This window comes from Mustela putorius, unplaced genomic scaffold, assembly GCF_011764305.1.
Source record: "Mustela putorius furo isolate JIRA1106 unplaced genomic scaffold, ASM1176430v1.1 tig00003909_pilon_pilon_pilon, whole genome shotgun sequence".
Taxonomy (NCBI): domain Eukaryota; kingdom Metazoa; phylum Chordata; class Mammalia; order Carnivora; family Mustelidae; genus Mustela; species Mustela putorius.
In genome coordinates, this window is record NW_025422057.1 from 37,107,790 (window position 1) to 37,130,369 (window position 22,580).

The 22,580-nt window shown below is 57.7% G+C and overlaps 1 protein-coding gene across 1 annotated transcript in view; it reads left to right on the forward strand.

Annotated features, from left to right (window-relative positions):
• The first annotated feature begins 1,441 nt into the window (after positions 1–1,441).
• RET (ret proto-oncogene) overlaps positions 1,442–22,580 on the forward strand; it is a 50,427-nt gene continuing 29,288 nt past the window's right edge. Inside the window, exon 1 of the mRNA XM_013054560.2 lies at positions 1,442–1,734. Coding sequence (XP_012910014.2) covers positions 1,668–1,734 — 67 coding nt within the window. The 5' untranslated portion in view covers positions 1,442–1,667. The remainder of the gene's footprint in view (positions 1,735–22,580) is intronic.

Consider the following 22,580-nt stretch of genomic DNA (forward strand, 5'->3'; position numbering starts at 1 on the left):
GAGCTTGTCTGCACCCAAGGAAGCCCTCCAATGGCAAACTCCAGCCTCATAAATCCAAGGGCCGGGGCCCTGGTGGTGTCTGGCAAGCAGCACGAGGTCTGGTGGCCGCAGGGTGGCTCTCCTGAGCTGGCAGCGCTGTGCCCTGGCCTCCTGCCAGCAGGCCTACTCTGGACATCTCCGCTGGCAGAACCCCCAGCCAGCTTCTGTCTTGGCAGCTTCTCCTGCCTACCAGGGTGACTTCACTTTGACTTCATATCTGCAGAGGGATGTGCTCATCTCTTATTCAGCCCTGAAGAGGGCGGGGCTCTGCACGGCCGGAAAAAGAGACGCTGAAGGAGGGGCACCCCAGGCCTCCTATGCTGGACCCTCCCACCCCAGGGCTCCATGGGCTTCTATTCCTCCTCACCTAAGTGGAAGCCAGACCTCAAAAGACAGCTAGGGATGGGAGAGAACGTTTGCCTCTTCTCACAGAGACCTAGACTCCAACTCCAACTCCAACCTCACCCCAGGTTCCCCTATGTTAGGGGCCCGGAGTCTCAGTTTCCCCCTTTATTGGGTTGGATGTGTTTATTGGCATCACTTATTTGGGCAAAAAATTACATTATTTGGAGTTCCAGCTAGTTGCTCTCCTACTCAGTCCACCTACTAAGAGATTTCCTTTTGGGAATGGAGGACGCTCACCATCCAAGCACCCCATTAGGTTGCCAGTGCCAGGCCGACTTGAAGGCCTGAGCCAGTGTCCTGCTCCCCATCGGCTGGGCGGGTCCTAAAGTGAGGGGGATCACAAACTGGCCTCAGGAGATGTCACTCTGTCTCTCAGCGCGGCCGCGGACATTGCCAGCCACACGCCAGGCTCGCTCCTGGAGTGCGCAGGAAGCGCTCAGACTCCCCTTCCCTTGCCCAGGCTCTTCCCTCCTCCCGCCTTGGGCCCCAGGAGAGGCCACGCTCCCACCGCGTCTCCCCTCCTCTGAGAAATGGCGGAAGATGCAACCCGCGCCGAGAGCCTGGAGGCGGGGCGCCCGCCTAGCCTCCCAGTCCGCTGGGGCGCACCCCTCCCCTGTCGGCCCAGACCCCGCAGCCCTGCGTGGTTTCCCAGCCCTCACGGGGCAGACGGAAAGGGCGACGCGCCGGGACCGAGAGCGGACGCACAGGCTGAGGAAGAGTGGCTGGGCGAGCCAGGGGTGAGCGAACTGGGGCTGCGGGTGGCAGCCCCGCACCCCGCGTCCTGCACCTCGCTGCTACTCGCACGCGGCCCCACCGGCGTCCCGCGTCCAGCACCAGTCTCCTCTCTGAGCGAGGCGGGATCCGCACCAGCACCCCCAAACCAAGGCGGGTACCCCGAGCCCCGCCCGCACCCCCGCACCCCGCCCGCACCCTGGCCCCGCCCGGCACGCCCCCGGCACGCCCCCCTTACCGCCCCGCCCCGCCCCTGCCCGCTCCGGCGGCGCAGCCCGCGCGCGCCCCGCCTCAGTCCCGCGACCAGAGCCAGGCGCGCAGCAGTGGAGAGCAGCCGGAGTCGGCGCCCCGACGCTCTGCGCCCCCAGTGTCCCCCGCGTCCCCCGCGTCCTGGGCGGGCATGGGGCGGCCAGGCTAAGCACCGCATCCCGCCGCCGAGACCCGGGCCCCAGCCAGCAGCCCTCTTGCCGCGGCCCCGGCGCGCACGGGCCATGGCGACGGCGACGGCCGGCGCTGCGGGGCTGCGGTTGCTGCTGCTGCTGCCGCTGTTCGGCGAAGGTGAGTCCTGCTGGGGGCCGGTGCCCGTAGAGACCGGGGCGAAGTTGGCGCCTGGCGCCGGGCGGCGGAGCGGACGCGCTCGGAAACGCCTTTCTCTTGGCTGCGGACAGCCGGCTGCGCAGTTGCCCGCTGCCCGGGCTGAGCCGGGAGCGAGGTGGGGCGGCAGACCCGGCGCTTCGAGGCCCGGACTGGGCGGGTCTCTCGCCGGAACGGGTCGTGGGCCGAGCGGCCGGGGTCGGTGCCCAGGGCCTGAGTCGCAGCGGTGCGTCCCAGCCTGGTCGCGCCTCGCGCCCGCGTCCTGGAGCGAACCGGACGGACCTTGCTGCCGTTTCGGCGCAGGTCGGGGAGGCCGGGTGGTGTAGCCCGAGAAAGCCCGCGACTTGAGCGGGCAGCTCTGTCTCTGCAGATTGTTCCAACTTGGTTTCCTTTCCTCTTTCCACGTCGGTGTATTCCTCCTCCAGCTCGGATTCCCTGGCCCGCCCAGGGGTGCGAAGGGCACCTGCTGTTTTATAAAAGGTTGCTTTTCCCTCGTGCGCTTTTACCACCCTAGGCTTTAAAAAGGCGAAAAGCCCGTGGTTTCTGGGAGGCTGCCCTCGAGGGCCCGTTCAGACTGGTCCAGCGCAGCCGGGGGAGGGCCCGCCGCGGCCAGAGTTCCAACAGGGAGCTTTCGAGTCGTGCGCCAGTCTACCCGAGGCCTTTGCGACCAGGAAACCGCTCTTGGCCAAGCGCTTTTGACTGTCCCTCGGTGGGGCAGGGCTATGTGCCGCCTTTCAGCCAGCGTCGGTGCTGGGAAGATTGGCTGTGGCCTTGCAAAGGCTGGTCACCACCCCCGCCCCAAACTCGGACAGAATGAAGCCTAAGGCCACAGAATCTTTGACCTGTTGGCCATGCCTTTTAGTTTTCCTTGAACCCGCCCTGACTTGATCTCCTACTTCAGCATGCACCAAGTTTCTCTCCGACAGGGAAAGCTGCCCTCTCCCACTGCTTACAAAGGGCCTTCTCTCCCTGTGGCCTTTGGGAACAGGAGAAGCAGTGGTCCCCTGCCTCTAGCCTCTGGTCTTGCAGATTCTGGGTTCACAGACTGGCCCCAAAGGCTTCATTTGTGTGGCTGAATCCTGGGTTTCCCTGGAAAGATACTGAAGCCAGAATGGGTTTTCAGCGCATCATGGGGAAGGCAGGGGAGAAGTCCTTCCCTTGCCCTGAGGAGGAATGAGGGGGAGGGAGTCTGTTTCCGGTAGGAGAACTCTGGGGTCACTGGACTGCATGGGGGAAGACCCCAAGGAGGCTGCAGTCAGGACAGAGGTAAACACAAGTGGAATGTTCTGAAGATCTCTTATAACTCTGAGTTGTAACTTTGTAGTTGTGGGTGTGTAGTTAGGTGTGAGCCGGAAGCTAGTGCTGCCTGGGCAGCGTGTGCCAGCCCCGCTACCTGCAGAGGCTTTCCCCATACTCTCCCACAGCCACTAGCCAAGTTGGGGTGCCTGCGAGGCTTTAAAGGCTAGACTTTGGAGCACAGGCTGCAAGGGTCAGCCTGTGGCACTTGGCCTGAATGCAGGTGGCTTTTTCACAGCCCGGGCCCACAGAATTTGGTGGCCAAAGACAGGCTCTCGGAGCAGGGAAGGTGGGCATCCCACCCCGCCCACCCTTCCCTTGGGATAACCAAGAAACCATGATTGGTGGGTGCTGAGAGTGGGGAAATGGCCCTGCAGCCCCCAGGAGGACACAGCTGGGGCCCTGGGAGAGGCACAGGGGCATCCTTCGCTTGGAGCAGCAGCGGAGGAGCGGCTGAGCCTGGCTCTCCTTGAGCCGAACCAGGCCATCACTGGTGAGCCCGGCAGCGGCTCCAGGACCCACCCAGGCCGAGAGCAGCTCAGCCTCTGGGCGCCCTCTTGTGGATGCAGCGCTCCGGTGGCCAGGCCTGTTGCCCTGAGGATGCTCTGAGTCTCTAGAGGATGAGACTGTCCCCTGATTGGCCAGACAATTCCCCCAAGGCAGGACAGGAGGCTCTCTTCTGTGCTGGGGGACTGACAGGAGGGGAGTAGAGAGGCGACCCAGACGAAGAGGCAGGGGCCTAGACCAGCGCGCAGAGGAAGGAGCCCTGCTACCTCAGAGCTGGCCAGGAAGGGGGGACAGGGATGTCTAGAGCAAGGCCATGGGACATAAACAGATGCCTGCAGCTTGGTCCCCCTCCGTGTGTGCACACTGTCGTAGTGTGTGACCACATACACCTTCAGAAAAAGGTACTGACACAGACTCTTCTCCCACATCATGGCATCCATGTGTGGTTGCAAGCTTGCACATGAGCGCGTGCTCGCACACACACACACACACAGGGTCTCTCTCTCTCTCTCTGTCTCACACACACACACGCACACAGAATCTCTCACACACAGTATCGCTCCCTCTCCCTCTCTCTCCCACACACACAGGGTCTTCCCCCGCCTTTCTCTCTCACACACACACACAGGGTCTCTCTCCCTCTCCACATACTGGATCTACTCTCTCTCTCTCTCTCTCTCTCACACACACACAAACACACATAGTATCTCTATCTCATACACAAGGTCTCTCTCTCTCACACACACACACACAGGGTCTCTGTCTCACTCCACACACACACACACACACACACACACACACAGGATCTCTTTCTCTCTCATACACACACATGCACACACACACACACTCACTCATACTCATAGCTGGTCTTCACAAGACACACTCCTGCCCCTGCACAAGGATATATAATCATGACCCCCCCATGGCCACACACACACACCCTAGTGAATGAGGCTCGACCCGACTGCCCCCCCATACTCCACCCTCCCCCAGGGAACCCAGCCCCTTTCCCTGCCACTCACACATATCCACCCCCTCATACACTCATGGACATGGCCCAATGGTCCCAGGGAATCCTAGAACCTGGGAAACGTCCATCTAAGACTTATTCTTAGCAGAGTTTCTAGCACTTTGTTGCTCAACACAGATATAGCCCCTCAGCAATTTGAGTCCCAGCTCTTGGGCCCTGCCAGGCTGACACCTCACCCAGCACCATCTCCCTGACTCCCACAGTCCCTCAGCAGGCCTCGAGTCTCTTGTCTTCCTGGTCTGGCTTCTTGGGTCCCATTTTGCTCAGCACCTGTGGCTTCAAGGAAGGACCTGCCCTCTCTCCCTGCAGACCTCTGGGACTTTCACTCCCCAGCACCAAAGAAGGGAAGACTTGCCATGACTTGGCAGGCTCCCTCTCCGGGATGCCTGGCCCAGGCCTCTGCAGTGTGGCCTGGGCAGGCCACTTATGCCTGGACCAGATGTCAGAGCCGCCTCTGCTGGGAAGGCTGCCTCACCTACTTCTTATTTTCTTTGGGCCCCTCCCTCTCTTTTGCCACGGACTGGTAGAAAACAAGTCCTGCTTCACCAGCTTACCTGGGCCTTGCCCTCTTTCTCTTCTACCCTAGCCTGCATCCCTGCTAAGCCCCTCCGACCTCTGGGGGCCCCAACAGAGTCTAGCCCAACCAAGGCTACAGGGGATGGGCTGGCTGGTGGGCTCCTAAGGGTGGAGCCTGCAAACAGAGAACAAATGGGAAAGTCTATTGAGCCCATTGCTAAATTGCCTTTATTCTGCAGAATTGCTTTAAGGATAGCTAAGTAAATCACTGTTTCCTTGGTGGTGTGAACAAAATGGGATGCATTCACCTAATGGGGAGCTAATGGCCTTTTAGCCAGGGGAAGAGAAAACTAATTAAAAATCATGGTATCTGTTAAAATGGGGCCCAAGGTGCCAAGGGATATGGAGGGCCCGGAAGCTACCACCTCCCCTGAGGCCTTACCCCTCTGTGACCTGAGAGAGGACTCCTCTGTCCTCTGGTCTTAGCTGGACAAAGCTGATGTCAGCAGCAGCTACCCCAGGGAACTCATAGCCTGCTCATCCCTTGCTGAGCACCGCCTGTCAACTAGCTTCCTGTAACCTCCCGGAACCCTAAGGGACATGACCTTGGTTTCCCATTTCATAGGTGAGGAAACCGTGCCCCACGTAGCCTGTGGACTACAGCCTGCGGAGAAGACTCCCCACCCCCAGGCCTCTGGCTTTCCTCAAGTGCCTTCTCCAGGCCAGAGGTGGTGGGGACCAGGGATGGGGCTGAGGAGGGATCCTGGAAAGGGAAGGTAGCCCTGAGCCCTCTCCCCCACCTGCTCAGGGCTCCAGCCCGGCCCAGCTACAGGAGTGAAGTGTGCGCTGTGCTTGAAACAGCAGCTCTCCTGGGTCATGGCTGATTTCTCAGGTCAGGCCATTGCTTTAGCCGATGTTTGGGAGTCTTACTGTTTTGGAGACAGCCCCCTGGCATGGCCCTGGCATAGCTGGGCCTAGGACAGGGGTGTGTGTGCTCTTGTGAGGCAGGAGGAGATCTGTTTGAGGGTGTAGGCTCTGCGTGGGGACCCAGCACCTGGTAGAAGCTACTGTGCTGGGGTGGGGGGGGGGGGCTGGGCTTCAGGGGCCGTGAGTGCAAATGTGTCTCCTTCTCCAGGACAGGGCCCTCCTTCCCAGGGCACTGGGGAAGCCTGAGAGAAGAAAGCGCCCCACCAGGGACCCAGGAAGAAAGGCAGAGTTGGGGAGGCACTGCCCTACCCTCCCAAGCAGTGCTTCCGTCCACCCTGTGGAAGCAGCTACTTTTCTACTGTGGAACCTCCTCCCCATCCTGTGGGTGTGGAGGAGGCCACTCCCTGCTGGGCGGGTAGTTCAGGGGCTCCTGACCTAAGCTTGCGTCCCCGCGCCCTCTTCCTTCTCCCCGTGTCCTCCCTTCCCTATGTCCTTCTCCTCCCCGTGTCCTCTTCCTCTCGGTAACCTCCTCCTCCTTGTGTCCTCCTCTACCCACTGGCCTCCTCCCCATGTCCTCCCCTTCTTAGGTCCTTCTCCTCCCCATGTCTTCCTCTTCCCACGTTCTCTTCCTTCTCTCCCTGTCTTCCTCTTTCTCCCATGTTCTCCCCCTCCACCCCATGTCTTCACCTTCCATCTCTCCTCTCTTCCTCCCAGTGCCCTCCTCCTCATGTCTTCCGCTTCTTCCCAGCACTGTTGTCCTCCTCCCTATGTCCTCCTCCTCCCCATGTCCTTCTCTCCATGTCCTCCTCCTCCAGGGTCCTCCTCTTCCCCATGCCCTCCTCCCCATATCCTTCCCCCACTGTGTCCTCCTCCTCCTACCTGTGTTTTCCTGTTCCCCCACGTGCTTCTCCCCTCTCTGTCCTCCTCCTCATTTATGCAATTGTTTCTCTGACTGAGTGATTTAATAGTAACCATAACAGTAATAAGGATCCACAAGTACTCCCCAGGGGACCATCTGCTACCTAGGGAGCTTCTCCAGGGCAGGAGATGCCCTCGGGAGACAACACAAGGGCCCTCTGACCTCAGAACTGTCACTGTGCATTTAGGGTCAGGCAGTAAAAGAAGCACTAAGCCATCACTTCTCCCAAATGCACGGGTGTGATTTCCGAGGAGGTGCTCAGCAAGAGGCAGGCTAAGGGGTGGGGTAGGAGAGGGCCTTGGGCAGCCAGGCAGGCAAGTGACCCTCCTGGCTGTGGGCTTCAATGTGGTGATGGCAGCCGGGGGTCTCCCAGTCCCTCTGCCCATCTCCCTCCTGTTCCCTTGCTCCCTCTCCTCAGCCTCCTGTAGGTCTCGGAGGGCTCTCTTCCGTGCTCTATGGGGTGATGCTCCTGGAAAACTGGGGCATCAGTACAACTCAGAGATGCCAACCCAGGAAGGCCCTCTGGCCTGGGGAGGGTGCTCCCGGGATGCTTGTAGGGCTAGGAATGCCCAGGCCTCTCAGAGCCCACCTGGCGTTCCATTCACCACCCCAGAGTGGCAATCCAGGCCTGGTGTTTGGGGTTTTAAGGGAGGCTGTGACTTCAGAGGCAGGACCCCACCTCATGTCAGAAAACCTTAGCAGGTGACGCTGTCTTTGGGCCAACGCTCCAGGACACTTGGGAAACTACAGGACACCTGTAGACTGGGCCTTCCTGCCCTCCCTCCCCGTTCTAGTCTTCCTGCTGCCCACCTTTCCTCAGCTCTGGGACCAGACGAGGCCTGGGCTCCCCGCAGGCTCAGGCTTCTAGCTCTGTGGTTGTCCCCAAGGCTGGAGCCCTGAAGCCAGCGGGCCCTGCACTGTTCTGTCTGAGACTCTGGGCAAGGAGGTGGTAGACAAGAGGAGGCAGCGGTATGCCTCCCCCCTTGGAGCCAACACCCCTAGAAAATGAGGTTGTGGGGTGGGCGATGCCAACAGGACCTTGTTCAGGCACCACCTGGTTCCCCAAGGAGAGCAGGTGTCCAGCCCCAAACAAACACCTCTGTTTGCTTTTGCCCTGTGAGTGGCTCCACAAAGTACAGCAGCCCAGGCACCCCCGCAGGAAAGTCACCTGTGCACCTGTGGGCTGGCCCGCTCAACTTGTCCATGACAGTCTCACAGTGGGGGGTGGCGGGCAAGCCTGGGGTACTGTGACAGGCAGGGCCCCGTTCCAGGCCCAGCTTGGGGGAGATGTCTGTGTCCCTGTAGCCCAGGTCCTGGGGCCCCAGGCCCCCTCTCAAGTTCAGGCGCTGGCAGCTGCCCCTCATTGCCATCTTGGGCCATTGTCACATAGGGGCGCTGATGTCTAGGTTCTGCAGGGCCCAGGCCTCCAAAAAGTGCTTAGAAGGCAGCACAGCCCAGTGCCGGGGGCACAGGGGAGTCAAAGCTCTGGCCCAGCCCCAAGCACCAGCCCGACCTGCTCTCTGATGGGAGACAGGTCTCTGCTGCCAAAATAAATCAGAAAGCCCCCAGCAGGATAATGACCCTCAAAGCTTGCGCCTCCTAGGTGTCTATATGATCACCAGCAGATTCCAGTGATTCTCACTCTTTTTGAAAGGGGAAAAGAAAAAATGCAATTTCCTAAAATTTAATTAGTAGCCTAGCAAATGCTGGGGAAAGTGTGGTCTCTCTGTGCCAGGACCTGAGGGTAGGGTGTGTTGCGGGGGTTGACTTGGAGGTGTGCAGAGTGACGGCTCTCCTTTCTGGGGAGGAGAAAGGGTGGAGTCGGGGCCCAGGGCACTGTTCCAGCAGCCACTTAGCCCTGGAGTCGCCGCCCTCCACCTTCTCCCCGATGGAAGCAGGGTTAACATGCACTTAGCACTGCGGGGACCGGCTTTGCCCCCCGAGGGTCGCGCCTGGTCAGGTAGGCAGCCCCGAGGGTGGTCTTCAAAGGCTACTCATCCAGAGGGACCACAGACATGACTCCACAGAGCCTTGAAGGGTCTTGAGTGAGAGCCCATTCGATAGTCTTTGCTTCCCTGCCTCCCACCCACTCCTATCTTTGAGGGCAGGTGAGGATGTACTTGGTAACGGAAGCTCCCGTAGTCTCAGTGACTCAACACGGTCCTTGTGTCTCCTCCTGACAGTGCCCCTGCCAGGCACTCCATGCCCAGCCACGTGCTCAGGGAGGGGCACGGAGCCAGGCCTGGAGAGGCCCCCGGCACTCTGCCCAAGTTCTGCGGGCTGGAATACCGTTGCGTGGCCCTTCCCTCCTCAGAAGAAGCCCCGAGTACAAAGGAGAGTGTGATGGGTCGGAGGGCACATGCCGGGGCACCCGGGGACATCCTTGGGGACCCCCTCTCCGGATTCACACCCCTGAGCCCCACCTCTTTGATGTCTGCTCTCCTGGTCAGCACAGCCAGGGCCTGCGTTGGGCTCAGGCACTGGGGAAGGAGGAATGGTGGATAATTACAGTTTGCTTTTTTGTGGGGAGGTAAAATTCACACAACGTGAAATCAGCCATGGTAACTGAACGATTCAGTAGCGTTTAGTGCTTTCACAGTGTTGCCTCAGTATTTCTGCTGTGTTGAACATTTTCACCACCACAAAAGGGAGCTCTTAGCCCCTAGACGTTGCCCCCCTAGCGCCCCCACCCCCAGCCCCTGGTAACCACTGCTCTGCATCCCGTCTCTACAGGTTCGTCCTCTCAGGATGTTTCATATAAATGGACCTTTTTATCTGGCGTCTTTCTCTTAGCGTCGTGTTTTCAAAGTGCGTGCACGTTGTGGCACACATCCATATTTTATTTCCTTGCGAGGGTGATACTCCATTGGATGTAAATATCAGATTTCTTTATCCATTCATCTACTGATGGACATTTAGATTGTTTCCACCTTTTAGCTGTTGTGACTAAAGCTGTTATGAACATTCATGGGCAAATATCTGAGTCCCTGGTTTCAGTCTTCTTAGATACATACCTAGGAGTGGAATTGCTGGGTCATCTGATAATTCTGTTTTATTTTTTGAGGAATTGCCAAATTGTTTTGCACAGCAGCTGCACTATTTTACATTCCCGCCAGCAGTGTGTGAGAGCTCTGATTTTGCCACATCCTTGACAGCACTTGTTATTTTCTGGGTTTTTATTTTGCTTTCTTTTAATTATAGCCAAAGTATGTGGTACAATGTGGTATCTCATTGTACTTTTGATTTGTGTTCTCCTAATGATTAGTGAGGTTGAACATCTTTCATGTGCTCATTGGCCATTTGCATCTTCTTTGAAGAAATCATCTCTTCAGGTCCTTCGCCCATGTTTTAATTGGGTGGGGTGTCTTTTTGTTGTTGGGCTTACCTTGCTTTATCAAACCTCCACCAGGTATTGCTGAGAAGCTGTTTTGTGTCATTAACATTTCACCGTGTCTGTGACATTTCTGACAGTGTTTGAGCCCCTAGGTCCTCTTTTGAGGAGATATTCAGTGGGGGAAGCTGAGTCACCATAACCCCACTAGGACCCTGAGGACCTTCTCCAAAGACCTGGACCCTGAGGCCATGTGAAGCATGAATGCCCCAGAAGCAATGGTGTCACAACTCGTGTGTGAGATGCCCGTGCCCGGGGGTCACCTTGTGAAGGACCAGGGAAAGGAGGGGTGCCAGGAACCAGCAACCCACCCAGCCCACCTGACAAGGCAGGACTCAGCAACAGGAGGACCCAGGGCCGCCCTGTCTTGCTAAACCTCAGTCCTGACTCTAAAAATAGCCAGGCAGATCTGGTGTAAGTTGATTATCGTAATTGTGGCTGTGTGATGTCATGCTGCTAGTCCCTTGAAGCTATTTTCCTGGGACAGCAGTGTGCACTGAGGCATTGTTCACCCTTGTATCCAGAAGCTACAGGAGTGCTGGGTAGAGGCATAGGGGTGAGCAGGCCGTGACTGAGGAGTAGCTAGAAGGCTTTGTGGGCCCCAGACTGCTCTGGTTCCATAAGAAGGGGGAGGGAGAATGGAGGAGGGAGAACAGAGAACTGGCTTCCGTCAGTGGGTGCTCTGTACCTGGCTTGTCCCAGCCATGATTCCAAGGAGGCACTTCTGTCCTGGTTCCCAGCCAGTCACACAGAGAGGCAGTGAAGGAGTGTGAGCTTGGGCCCAGCTCTGCCCTTGTCTTTCTGTTTCCTTGTGTTGCCCTAAGACTCTCCTTTGGACCTAGGTCATGTCTTTTTGCCTTATCATTGGTGGTCTGGGAAGGCACCTGTGATTGTAATCTCGTTGCATCCCATGGCCCACGCCCCACTCCCTGAGACCACCCTGGTTTCCATCATGCCCACCATCCTGCCACTTGTCCCTGCTCAGAAAGTTCATTCTGTGACTGCTTCTGCACAGACATCACATAGACTTGTAGGGGAATCAGAATGAAAGGGAGCCTTAGCCTCAGGTAGAACCTTGTCATTTTATACATGGGGAAACCATATAGATGGGGAAAGCCCTCGGTGTGCAGTGGGCCCTCAGGACCTGTCAGCTTGTCTGGCCACAGGCCCATGCTGTGCTGAAACCACCTCTGTCAGAGGCTTCCCCAGCTCTCTTCCTTCCACCCTCCCAGCAGAGCAGACCCTTAGGCCTTCTTTGAGGCACCCCCCCCTCCATCTCCAGAGAGAACCCAGGCTCTGCCCAGGGGTTGTGGTGGCCCTGCAGGGGGTCCCCTCTGCTGTTCACCTGATCGCACCTACCCTTGCTTTTAGTGGAGAGTAGGGAGGGGAGGGGGCAACAGGTCCCAAGCTGCAGGGAGGGAGCGAGGGGGGGCTCCCAGCAGCAGCACTGTGACATCCCAAACCTGCCCCACATAGAAAGGAGTGTGTACTGGAGGCATGAGGCAGGCCTCTTCCCAGAGCCCCTGGGAAAAGGGCCTTCCTTTGACAGGGCCCCTTCTGGTCTTCTCAGACTTGACAAGGAAGCACATCCAGACCACAGGACAGCCTTCCAGCCCCCCCATCAAGCTAGAGCAGTCCTAGTAGGCCCTTGTCTGACTGACAGGCTGCTGCTGGCTCATGGGGGTGCCTCTGTCCCAGTCACCCCATGTAGACGTTACCTTCCTGACTCCTCCCCTACAAGTCATGGATCACTATCCCCATGCAGAGCTGGAGCCTGCTGGTTCCACCTTTTTGAGTATTCAGTTATAATAGGATCCAGTGGGATGGAGGGAAGGATCCCTCGAGGCTCACTTATGTGTCCAGCTGAGATAGACATGTCAGGCCCCTAGCATTGGTGAGCACCTGCCAGGTACTTCGTCTGCACGCAGAAACCATTACTGTGTCTGTCCCTGTCAGACAGATACTGGCTGAGGAGACTGCCTGCCAGTCACACATACCTGGGCTTCACCCCATTTCACTGAAATGTTAACAGTGTTTATACCAGGAGACTTCTAGGGGCACCTGCTTTTTTAGAAGAGGCCAAGGGAGGTATGGATGGATATCTATGATGGCATTTTCAGCCTGGTCTGCAAGCAGGTGGGTGGGTGGCCCAGAGTCCCAGGGCCCAGGGCGCTGGCTTATCTGCACTTGTGTGCACAGCCGGCACTGAGCAGGAGAACTTGGTGGCCACACATACAACCCCAGACAGGACCCTCAGCTTAAGTCCTGGCTCACTGTCTGAGTGGCCTTGGGCAAGGTGCTTAGCTTCTTTCTGCTTCAGTTTCCCCCTCTGCAAGATAGGCATCATAACCAGCCCTACTTCTGGCAGTTGTGTTAATAAGTGAACAATGCATGTGAAGTGCTTTAGAACAGAGCCTCTCACAGAAAATGCACTGTAGACACTTGGCCTGTTAATGTTGCACAAAGAGGGGCTCCTGGTTGGCTCAGTCAGTTAAGTGCCTGCCTTCGGCTCAGGTCATGATCCCAGGGTCCTGGGATCAAACCCTGCATCAGGCTATCTGCTCAGCAGGGAGCCTGCTTCCTCCTCTGTCTCTCTGCCTGCCTCTCTGCCTACTTATGATCTCTGTCAAATAAATAAAATCTTTTTTTAAAAATGTTGCATAAAAAGTGCTGGGGCAGGGCAGGGGTGGTAGTGGACAAAAATGGGCAGGACCATCTGTGTTCAGGGAGCTCAAGTTTGGTGGGGTGACATATTTGTTTAAGTCTGAGTCATATTTGTTAAGTCTGGGTGCATGAGGGACAGTTCTCCCAGCAGAGGCACACAGGGTCCAAGCCGGTAATGTCCTGGCCGGTCACCCCCAGGCCGAGGCCAGCGCGACCAAAGTCAGCTGGGGCCTTGGGGCATGAGAGTGCTGGAGACACAGGGGCCTGGTGACCCGCAAACAGTCATTGGCAGGCCACTTGGGTGGCCGGTTTTTTTCTAGCCAGGCCTTGCCCTGGGTAAGAAATTAATTGTAACCTAATTGGCAGTTTCCTTTGCATAGAAGCCGGAAGGAACTGCCCGTGAGGCTGGTGATTAGCTTAGCGGCAGCTGGGAAATCACATTTGAGCAGGAGCGTCCATCATCTCAGGCCACTGCTGCAGCTGGCCTGGACGGGTGTGGACATGTGGGCGGTGGTTCGGGTGCAAGCAGGGTGCAGCCCGGGGCCCGGACCCCTCAGAGCAGAAGGCTGGGGCCTGTGAGCAGAGGGCGAGCGCAGGCTCCTGGCTCCTCGCTGCCTGGGCTGTAGAGCTCAGTCATGACCTCACTCCCCCAAACCCCAACCATGCCCAGACCCCTTTTCCACGCTCTCAGGGGGCTCCCTGAGTGATGTGGCCCAGTGACAGGAGACCTGGGGGCTGACTGCTTTTCGACCATGCATGTGAGAGGTGAACCTCTGCATCTGTTCCCCATTGGGGTGTGCCTGTGTGTGCAGAGTGGCATCTCTGGGGCAGGGGCTAGCCCCCAGTTCTCTCTTTCTCCATCTGGCTGCTCTCCCAAGGTGCCAGCCACATTTCCCAGCCAAGGCCCAAGAGGACAGCTGTCTTGGGGGATGCTGCACCCACATTGGGTCCCTTGCCCTTCCCCACCGTGAACCACACAGTGAGGACTGAGGCGGGAGGGATGGTGGTGGGCCCTGAGAGCTGAGCTGTGTGTGAAGCCCTTGGCCAGACAGGCAGGCGGGAGCCCTGGGTTCTGTGCTGGACACAACCTTCCAGAACATGGAGAGCCCCGGATCTCGTTATGGGAAGCTGAGGGCCCCAGTGTGGGCCAGGGTGCCCACTTGCTCCTCCCTGTGTGTGGGCCTATTCAGCTGGCCCTTCCCGTGTGCCCAGCCCATACCAGGAAGGCCACTCTGCCTCGTGGGCATTAGTGGCACAGGCCACCCACCGTGGGCTGCTGGCAGCACTTAGGGAAGAAGCAATGGAGGACTGGAACTGAGGGGGCACTGCTGAGATCACAGTGACTGACGTCCTTGTTGGGACATTAAAATAATTAAGATGGTGAATTGTATGTGTGTTTTACCACACTTAATTTTGAAAACTGGGCTTCCCTTTTATGCCTCCCCCCTAAATCTGTTAAGAAGTTTGATTTACCAATTTGAGCTCCACTTTCTTCCTAAAAGCAGATGCATTATAATCCCTTATAAAAGCAGAGCCTCCCACTGAGACAGAGAGTAGCGATGGCAGGGAGACCCTGCACGCACGCACACGTGTATGTGTGTAAGTGAGCACACACATTCTGGCCACATCTCCATCTTTGTCACCAGTAGGTCACTTCCTGAGCAGGGATCCAAGGTTTTGTTCTCAGCCTGGGGCTGTTTGTTCAGCACCCACCCCCGGCCTCACTGAGATGCCTCGTGCCCTAGAGGGAGCCCACATGTCCCTCACGAGGCTTGTGAGCACAGGAGGGGCATCCGTGTGGCTCTTCTGGCTCATTCTACTGCTGGTTCTCCACCTGCGGCTCTCAGTGCCCATCATACCAAACCATAGAATCTTAGCTCCACACCCCCATCCCAAATTTGGACCATTTCCCAAAGTCTCCAGTGCCCCCCCCCCGCCCCACTCCATGAAACCATGTGTTTATTGGTTTGTTCCTTCACTGTTGCCTTCATTGGACCACTCACTATGATGTCTGTTCTTTTAGCTCAAAGTGGTGAGTTGGGTGATGTGGGTGCCCAAGAGAGTGGGAAGGAGGTGAGCTGGGGGGAGGACAGTTGGGCCCTCACCCCTAGTGAGGAGCTGTGTTTTATTCTGCAAGCAGTGGGCAGTTAATGCAGGGCTTCAGGCAGAGGGTGAAGTGGTCCGAGTGACCCTGGTGGTTCTGTACATGTGGCCTGTGGGGTTAAGAGTGAGCTCAGGAAGGCCCCTTGAGCAGTGTGGTTTTATGCAGGTGAGGGAGGTGTGGGAGCGTGGCGGCTTGGACGGGGGATGGCAGAGGGCATCCTGTGTTTGCTCTGCTGGAAGGGGTGGAAGATGGAAGAGCTCAGGACGAGTCTGAGGCGTGTGGCCTCCGCAGTGATGTGGCTGGTACCCTGACTGGGGCGGGCAGGTGGGAGGGGCAGGCGGGGCTGGGTGGTCCGGGTCCTCCTCTAAGTGGACTGAGACATGGGAGAGGCTAGAGCACGACGATGGAGATTCGCGCCTGGCACTGAGGATGAGGTCAGGGCCGGCGAACGCGGCAGACGTGAGTACAGAGGCTCACGAACACGGGGCACGAGTGCCGTGGGACCGGCTGCTGTTTGCTTGGAGGGAACAGGGAGAGCCAATGAGGAGCTTTCGCCATTCAGAGGGCTCCCAAGGGGGAGGAAACCCGCACAGACTGACAGGCTGGCTAATCGTAGTGCAGCCGGAGAGAGCACCAAAGACAGGAGGTCCAGGCAGCAGCCAGAGAGAAGAGGATACCAAAGAGTGAGCAGTAGAACGGGTACAGAGTTCTCTGAAGCAGCAGCAACAAAAGAGTCCTCTGAAGGACCAAGAGAAAATAACTTTGCCACAGAATTCTCCATACAGCAAAAGTACCTTCCAGGAGTGAGGTAGAAGGGTTATGTAAAAAAACAATTTAAGAAAAGGCAAGAGAAACCCAAGCCCCAGGTTTCTGTTCAAAGTGAGTGGGGTGAGGTGGAAGGTGGGGACCCGGGAGGGGCAGCAGCAGGGCCAAGCGTCTGGCAGGGTCGGCCGTGCGCGCCCACGGGCGTTTGTTGCGGGGTTCACTCTCCGTGTAAGTGGCCTGCACGGCGCGTTTGCGTCCATCAGATACGCTGCTGGAGCAAAGAGAACGTGACTGTGCCAGAGGGGCGGGGCCGTGCTGCGGATGTCCTGTGAGGTCGTGCCCAGCGCTGCTGTTGGGGGTGGAGGGACCCCCCACGGGGACAGCTGGCCTGCAGGGGGAGGGGCCTTCCCTGGGGAGAAGTCAGTGGGATCTGTTTCCCATTCCCAGAAAAGATGATGGCATTAGGAAATCGTCTGTTGAGGAGGTTCTGCTGGCTTATAATAAAACTGTCATCGACGCAGTCTGGCGCTCGTCAGAGGCGGGAGCCGGGGCTGTCCGGTGCGCGGGTTCTGCAGGAGCGGACAGCCCTTCGCACACGTGCAGGCAAGCCCTGGCCCCACCCCATTCTTGCATCGTACCGTTGCCCTTTTATTTTTTTCTTCCTTAGGAGCCCTGAATTCCAGCTTCCGTATTGCAGTCCTAGGACATTTTTACTTGCTGGAGGCTCTTGGCCTTTCCCCAGCAGGGCGACTGTGTGCTGTGTTGAGTGCGACTCACCACCGGGCACTTGTAGCAGCGGGGAGGACAGGCCCTGAGCTGGGGTGACAGGCTGAGGGCGCCTGGCCGGGAAGCACCTGCCCAGATCTGGACTGGCAGGGTCACAGAGCAGCACAGCCACTGCAGAGGGGGGACAGGGAAGGCAGAAGCAGCTCAGGTGATCCTCGAGTGGCCCCGATGGCCAGGGCTGGCCAGGACCCCAGAGAGCTGATGCAGGTGAGCCCACAGTGGGGACCAGGCTACGCCACGCTGCTGTACACTGAGGAAGCCCGAGGGCGTGAGTGGCTGTGTAACCGTGTGCATGTGGGAGAGTGAGAATGTGGAGGAGAGACGTGTGAATCATTGCGGGCTCACTGAGGGTTCTGCGGTCACCCAGCCCTTGAAACAGGAGAGGGTCACATAACTTCCAAAGCTACATGTTGGGAGAACAATGGTGGGCACCGCGGAGTTCCATGGGCCAGCTCAGGCTGAGATCCCCCAGGGAAGGACCCCCTCTCCCCCCGCCACGCCAGGCTGGGATCAGATCCTGCTGGCAGAGCTGGGCAGCGGCCCATAGCTCATGGAGAAGATGGGGTTGCTTGGGCCAGGGCTGGCTTACAGCCTAGGATGGGCTGGAGACAACCCTTCAGGGCACAAGGGAGCCAAGGCTGTGGATGGGTCTGCGGGAAGGTGATCACTAGGCTCACGTGTGGGCTGTGCAGGCACCAAGGGACTGTGAGTTCCAGGCAGTTGGATGGGGTGGAGCGTGCGAATTGTCCCCACGCCTCTGCTGCTCGCTGCCCCAGGGCAGCAGGAGCCTGAAAAAGCCAAGGCAAGCTGCTAGAAGCAGGAGCAGGGCCCTTGACCACCAGCAGCATTCCCCCCACCTGACGAGGCTCCCCTTCCTGCTTATGGCAGGGAAGCAGCTCAGGGTCCAATGTGGGCATGAGGGTGTGTGCACGCGGGACAGAGCGTGTGCAAGAACACACGTGTGAGTGTGTGTGAGCACATGTGCCCTTGTGAAACGCCGAATAAAAGAGAGGGAGTTGGGAGGTAAGGGCCTGGTTCCATCTGCACCCAAATCCGAATAAATATGCCAACCAAATGTGGAGCATTGGAAACAACCTTTGCAGGCTATAGAATGGTCCCAGGTAAAGGCAAAACCGCGGTCTCGTGATGGCGTGCACTGAACGCAGCCAGTAGGGCTCCCACCTGGCAGGCACCCATGTGGATCTGCTCATAAACGAGATATCAGGGGAAGCCCAGCTCAGAACAGGACAGCACTTCACCCTGTCAAAATTCATTCTACACCTTTTCCCTGTTGGGGTCTGGAAGGGTGGGAGCAGGTGGGGTCTCTCTGAACGTGAGCAGTGACTTGAGCCTTGGACAGTGATGCCATGACCTGCACGGGACCCACTGTGCTGTGAGGAAAGGCCAGCTCCTCACCCCTTGGCATGGTTCCTGAGGGGAGACCTGAGCCACAAGGACCACGGGTTGTCTCTGGGGGGGGTGACACGGGCCAACCCTCTCCAGGCAGAAACCGTGGACTGGGCATGGGGAAGGATGCTGGCACCCCAAGGCATTCAGAAGTGAAAGGTATGGAGGGGGAAGGCTTTGCCAGTCCTGCTCTGTTACCTACCCAAGTGGCAGCTTGCAGCAGAGGCAGGATGGAGCCCAAAGGCCACACGGCCCTTCCTGGCAGACAGGTGCCAGCAGTAAGCATCCTTGTAGGCTTAACATCTGCCCTCATCCTGACTCCCCATGCCACTTTGTTTGCTAGTGTTCCAAACCCTGAGACTCAGAACCATCAGCAGATTCACCCAGGTAAGGCTTCGTACCTCCCAGCGTCATTGTTCTGAACTAGGAAATGGGGTAGCAAAGGGATCTACACATAGCAGCTGTGACTCTCTGAAGCACGAGCTTCGTATAATTCCTGTGCAAAGGCGAGGCATGTCTGCGACGTGCTCTGGCCACTCCTCTCCCCAGCATGCCCTCCTTTGATTGGCAGCTGGAGAAACTGAGACGCAGCAGAGGTCAGCAGACTGTAGGGGCCTCGGAAATGGGCCCATCCCAGGCTCTCCTCATCCACCTGCCAGGATTGGCTGTATCATTTGTGGGGCCCAGTGTAGGAGGATGAAATGGACATTTTGTTCTAGGTTTTGAAGAATTTCGAAACAGTGACATGAGAACATTAAACCAAGTGCGGGGCCCTTTGGGACTGCCCAGGCTATCCCCACCTGAGGCCAGCCCCACACTCACCTCCTTGATTCCCTGCCTTGGACCATGTGTTTTTCCATCTAAAAGGGTCTGTGACATTGAGGAGCATTAAGGGAGCCATGCCTGGCTACAGGGACCACCTGGAAGGTATTTAAGTGCCTTTAAGTCTGTTTCTTTTCACAATCATTGCCCGACCCACAAATCCCTTTTGGCAGCAATCAACTGGGCCCCACACAGATCCCGTAGGGCTGGCCTCTGTGAGATGAGAGTAGGCAGGACCCATTCTCTCCTGCACATATGATCTGCGTGGTGGGAACTGCACCAGCTTGGGGGTGGGGAGCTCTGGGAGCTCAGGCCGTCCTACCTCCCAGCCCCTGTACCACCGAAAGTGTGTGCAGTCAAGGAGGCCCTCTCAGAGGGGAACCCAATTCTGGAGCCGCTCTTGCCTACTCCGCAGGTGGGGTGTTGTGGGTAGAGCTTTTCCCCCACGATAAGGCCCGTTTTCTGCAGCCTTCAGAGTCACCCCAGAAGTCCCTCTCCACAGTGGCTCCAAGAACAGCTAAGTTCTTGGTTCTGCTCTGCTGACCAGGGCCAGTGATGTGTGTCCTGAGAGAAAGCGCCAGCGGTTGCCCCTCAAGATGTGAGCTCTGTTGAAATGCGATGTCCCCTCGCTGGTCTGCTGGGGGCAAGAACACAGACCTCACCTCTCTGTGGAGGGGTCAGGCACACCAAGGAAAGCTGGTGGCCTGGTCACATGGGCTCTGGAAGACAAGGACTGCCCTGGTCTGCATCCAGTCTGGTGGACCCGGCAGCACTGCCTGCAGCTCTGGGAGTTGAGGCCCAATGGCAGCCTCTCAAGATCATAGTGGTTGGCGTGTGCCCCTCTGCCAGGGTGCGGAGGAGGTTGGTGGCTCCCGTCGTGGCCAAGCCCCCTCCTTAGCTGGTGTCACTGTCACAAGCCCAGGTTGCCCCTCGCCACCACCCTGTGAGGCCCCTGGGAGTTAGTCTCTCCTCCTTTTTTGTGCCTGGAAATGCCAACCTGCCCAAAGAGATGGTGAATCATCAGGACCACCTCTCCCCTCGAGCTGTTTTGCTGACTTGCAGGGAGCTTCAGTCACTGCTTAGGGCTTTGTGGGGGAACAAAGTGTGTCCCAGCGGAGCTACCTCAGTAGGGCCACAGGTGTGGTCCGCTGGGGATCAAGAGCCCGGCAACTGTAGGGACCCTGGGAGATGAGTGGGCTGGTGGAAGGGGTGCCTTTCGAGAAAGCCTGCCTTGCAAATTCCAGTTCTCTTGCCGTCTGTGCATATGCCCTTGAGCAAACAAATGGCTTTCTTTCTGCCTCAGTGTCTGTTTGCAGAATAGTCGTCCTGACAATGCCTCTGTCTGGGGCTGTGGAGAGGATGGAAGGTCCGTGGCGGGGTGGGGGGGTGGGGGATTGGTCTTGTGCTGTGCTGCCTCCCAGAGCCACCTGGCCGGGCTGTGCTCACCCCACACTCCACCTTTGAGAGGTGACAGTAGGCCGCAGGAGGCCAGCCCCTTCCAAAGGTTGTGGGGGCAGGACATGGTCAGGGGAAAAGAGAGTCATTCTTCCTGCCCATGGGGCAGCGGGTGTCACCTTCCCTAGCAAACCCCCAGCTCAGCCCCTCCCCTAGAGCTCTTACTGGATGCTCTGACTTGTGGAACCTTCATGGAATGTTGGAGGACAAGCTCAGCTGCTGCTCATGATTTGGGCCCTTGGTGGAGCGGCAGTGCTGGGCCTGGCTCCAATCCCCCTTCTGAGCCTGCCTTCCGGAACTTGGCCATGCTGGGATGCTGCCACAGGCTGGAAGCCCCTGTAGTATCAGATTTCTGTGGGGAAGACTGGAGGGTCCCACTGAGGAGAGCGAGGCAGGAGTTACCCTGACGGGCAACCCAGAGCAGGCCCTGGCACAGTCCTGGTGGGAGGTGGCTGCCAAGTCCCATCGGGGACTCCCCGACCGCTATTCCCTCCCTGTGGGTGTCTCCTCACCCACAGACGGGGAGCATTCCTGTCTTTGAGTCATGACTTGATGAGTTGGTAGGGTCCTCTTTGGGGCTCCACACTGTGGGGAGCGTGAGCGCCTCTGCTGGGACATGCGAGCCTGTGGAATGGATCCCCGGTGTGCAGGGACCCTCAGGGGACCCGTCAGCCATGGCCCATCACTCCGCTCAGCCCTGCGCTGGTGCCATCGGCTGCCCTTAAACAGGAGCAGCAAGAGGCCAGCCTTGGGAGCTGCTTCCTGTCCCTGAGAGCATCAGCTGCTAAATCCCATGGAGGTCAGCCCTGAGTGCATCTGAGAACCTCCATCCTCCTGGGCCAGGGGGGAGGGTGTGGGGAGAGAAGGGTGGCATTCAGGCAGCTCCTGCCCATGTCTGCCACGGAGACCCCAGGGTGGGGGAGGCATGGTCTTGGCACTCCCTCCCCAGAATTCCCCAGTGCGACTTCGACTTCACGGAGCTCCTTTCGCTGCCTTTCCCTTGAATAGCAGCCAGTGTGACACTTCGGAGCGGATCCTTCCCCCAGGAAACTTCAGCTCAGAGCACAAGGCAGACTCCTTAGAAGTCCTGGCCTGCCCCTCCCTGAACTGTAACCACAGGGGTTAGGTAATTCTAGGTCCCACTCCAGGGGCACCTCTCTTGGCAGGGCTTTCCAGTGTGGTCTTTGCCCCACTCCCACCCCTGCTTCCTTCCATCTCTGTGTTGAGTGTGAGGTGCACAGGGCCAGGCCTTTGGCTCTGACCAGAGCATCTCCCTCCCTTCTCTCTCTCTCTTCCCCGCTTCCTTCTTTCCCTCTTTGTCCCTCTCCCCCTTGTTGCTTCCCAGCCCGAGCCTGTCTGGCAGGGAGCAGACCAGGCCAGGTGCATGCTTCCGCCCAGGTTGGCCCTCGCAGTCTGGCTGCCTTTTGAAGTCATCCTGAAAAACATCCCCCAGGGTGCAGCCGTTCTGTTCACGGACGGTTTCACTGCTTTGGCATCTGGAAAGGACTCCCCTGTGGTCTTACCTGACTCCGGTTGGCAATGGATTGTTTCCCATACCCAGATGTGTCCTTGAGGACCGAGGTGGTACCAGGGGTATCCTCTGCTGGTGCAGACTGCCCTGGCTGCTCATCCCGACAGCTGTGAGCAGAGTGGGGTGTAGGTGGAAACAAGCTGATCGAAAAGAGAAATTGGCTCAATGTGAGTGAATACGTGGGCATTTCTAATGTTTGTGTTGTGTGTTGGTTACTGCTATAGGGTATTTGCAGGGTTTTAGTGCTTTTTCCAGCGCCGTTTGCCTAATTATCCACCTTCTTGAAAATTCTTACTGTTTTTTAAAACTTTTTATCATGAAAAAAAATTTTTTTTAAGATTTTATTTATTTACTTGAAAGAGAGACAGTGAGAGAGAACATGAGTGAGGAGAAGGTCAGAGGGAGAAGCAGACTTCCCATGGAGCTGGGAGCCTGATGTGGGACTCGATCCTGGGACTCCAGGATCATGACCTGAGCCGAAGGCAGTCGTCCAACCAACTGAGCCACCCAGGCGCCCTATCATGAAAAATTTTGAACTTACACAAAGTCAGCAGAGTAATGAATGGGTTTTCCCAGCGAGGCCATGGTCCACATCCTCTTCTTGGTGGCAACCAGAGCTCTATTCACAGTCCCTTGGTGATCAGGTTTTCAGGGGAAATTTACAGAAGTTGAAATATACAGCTCTTATCT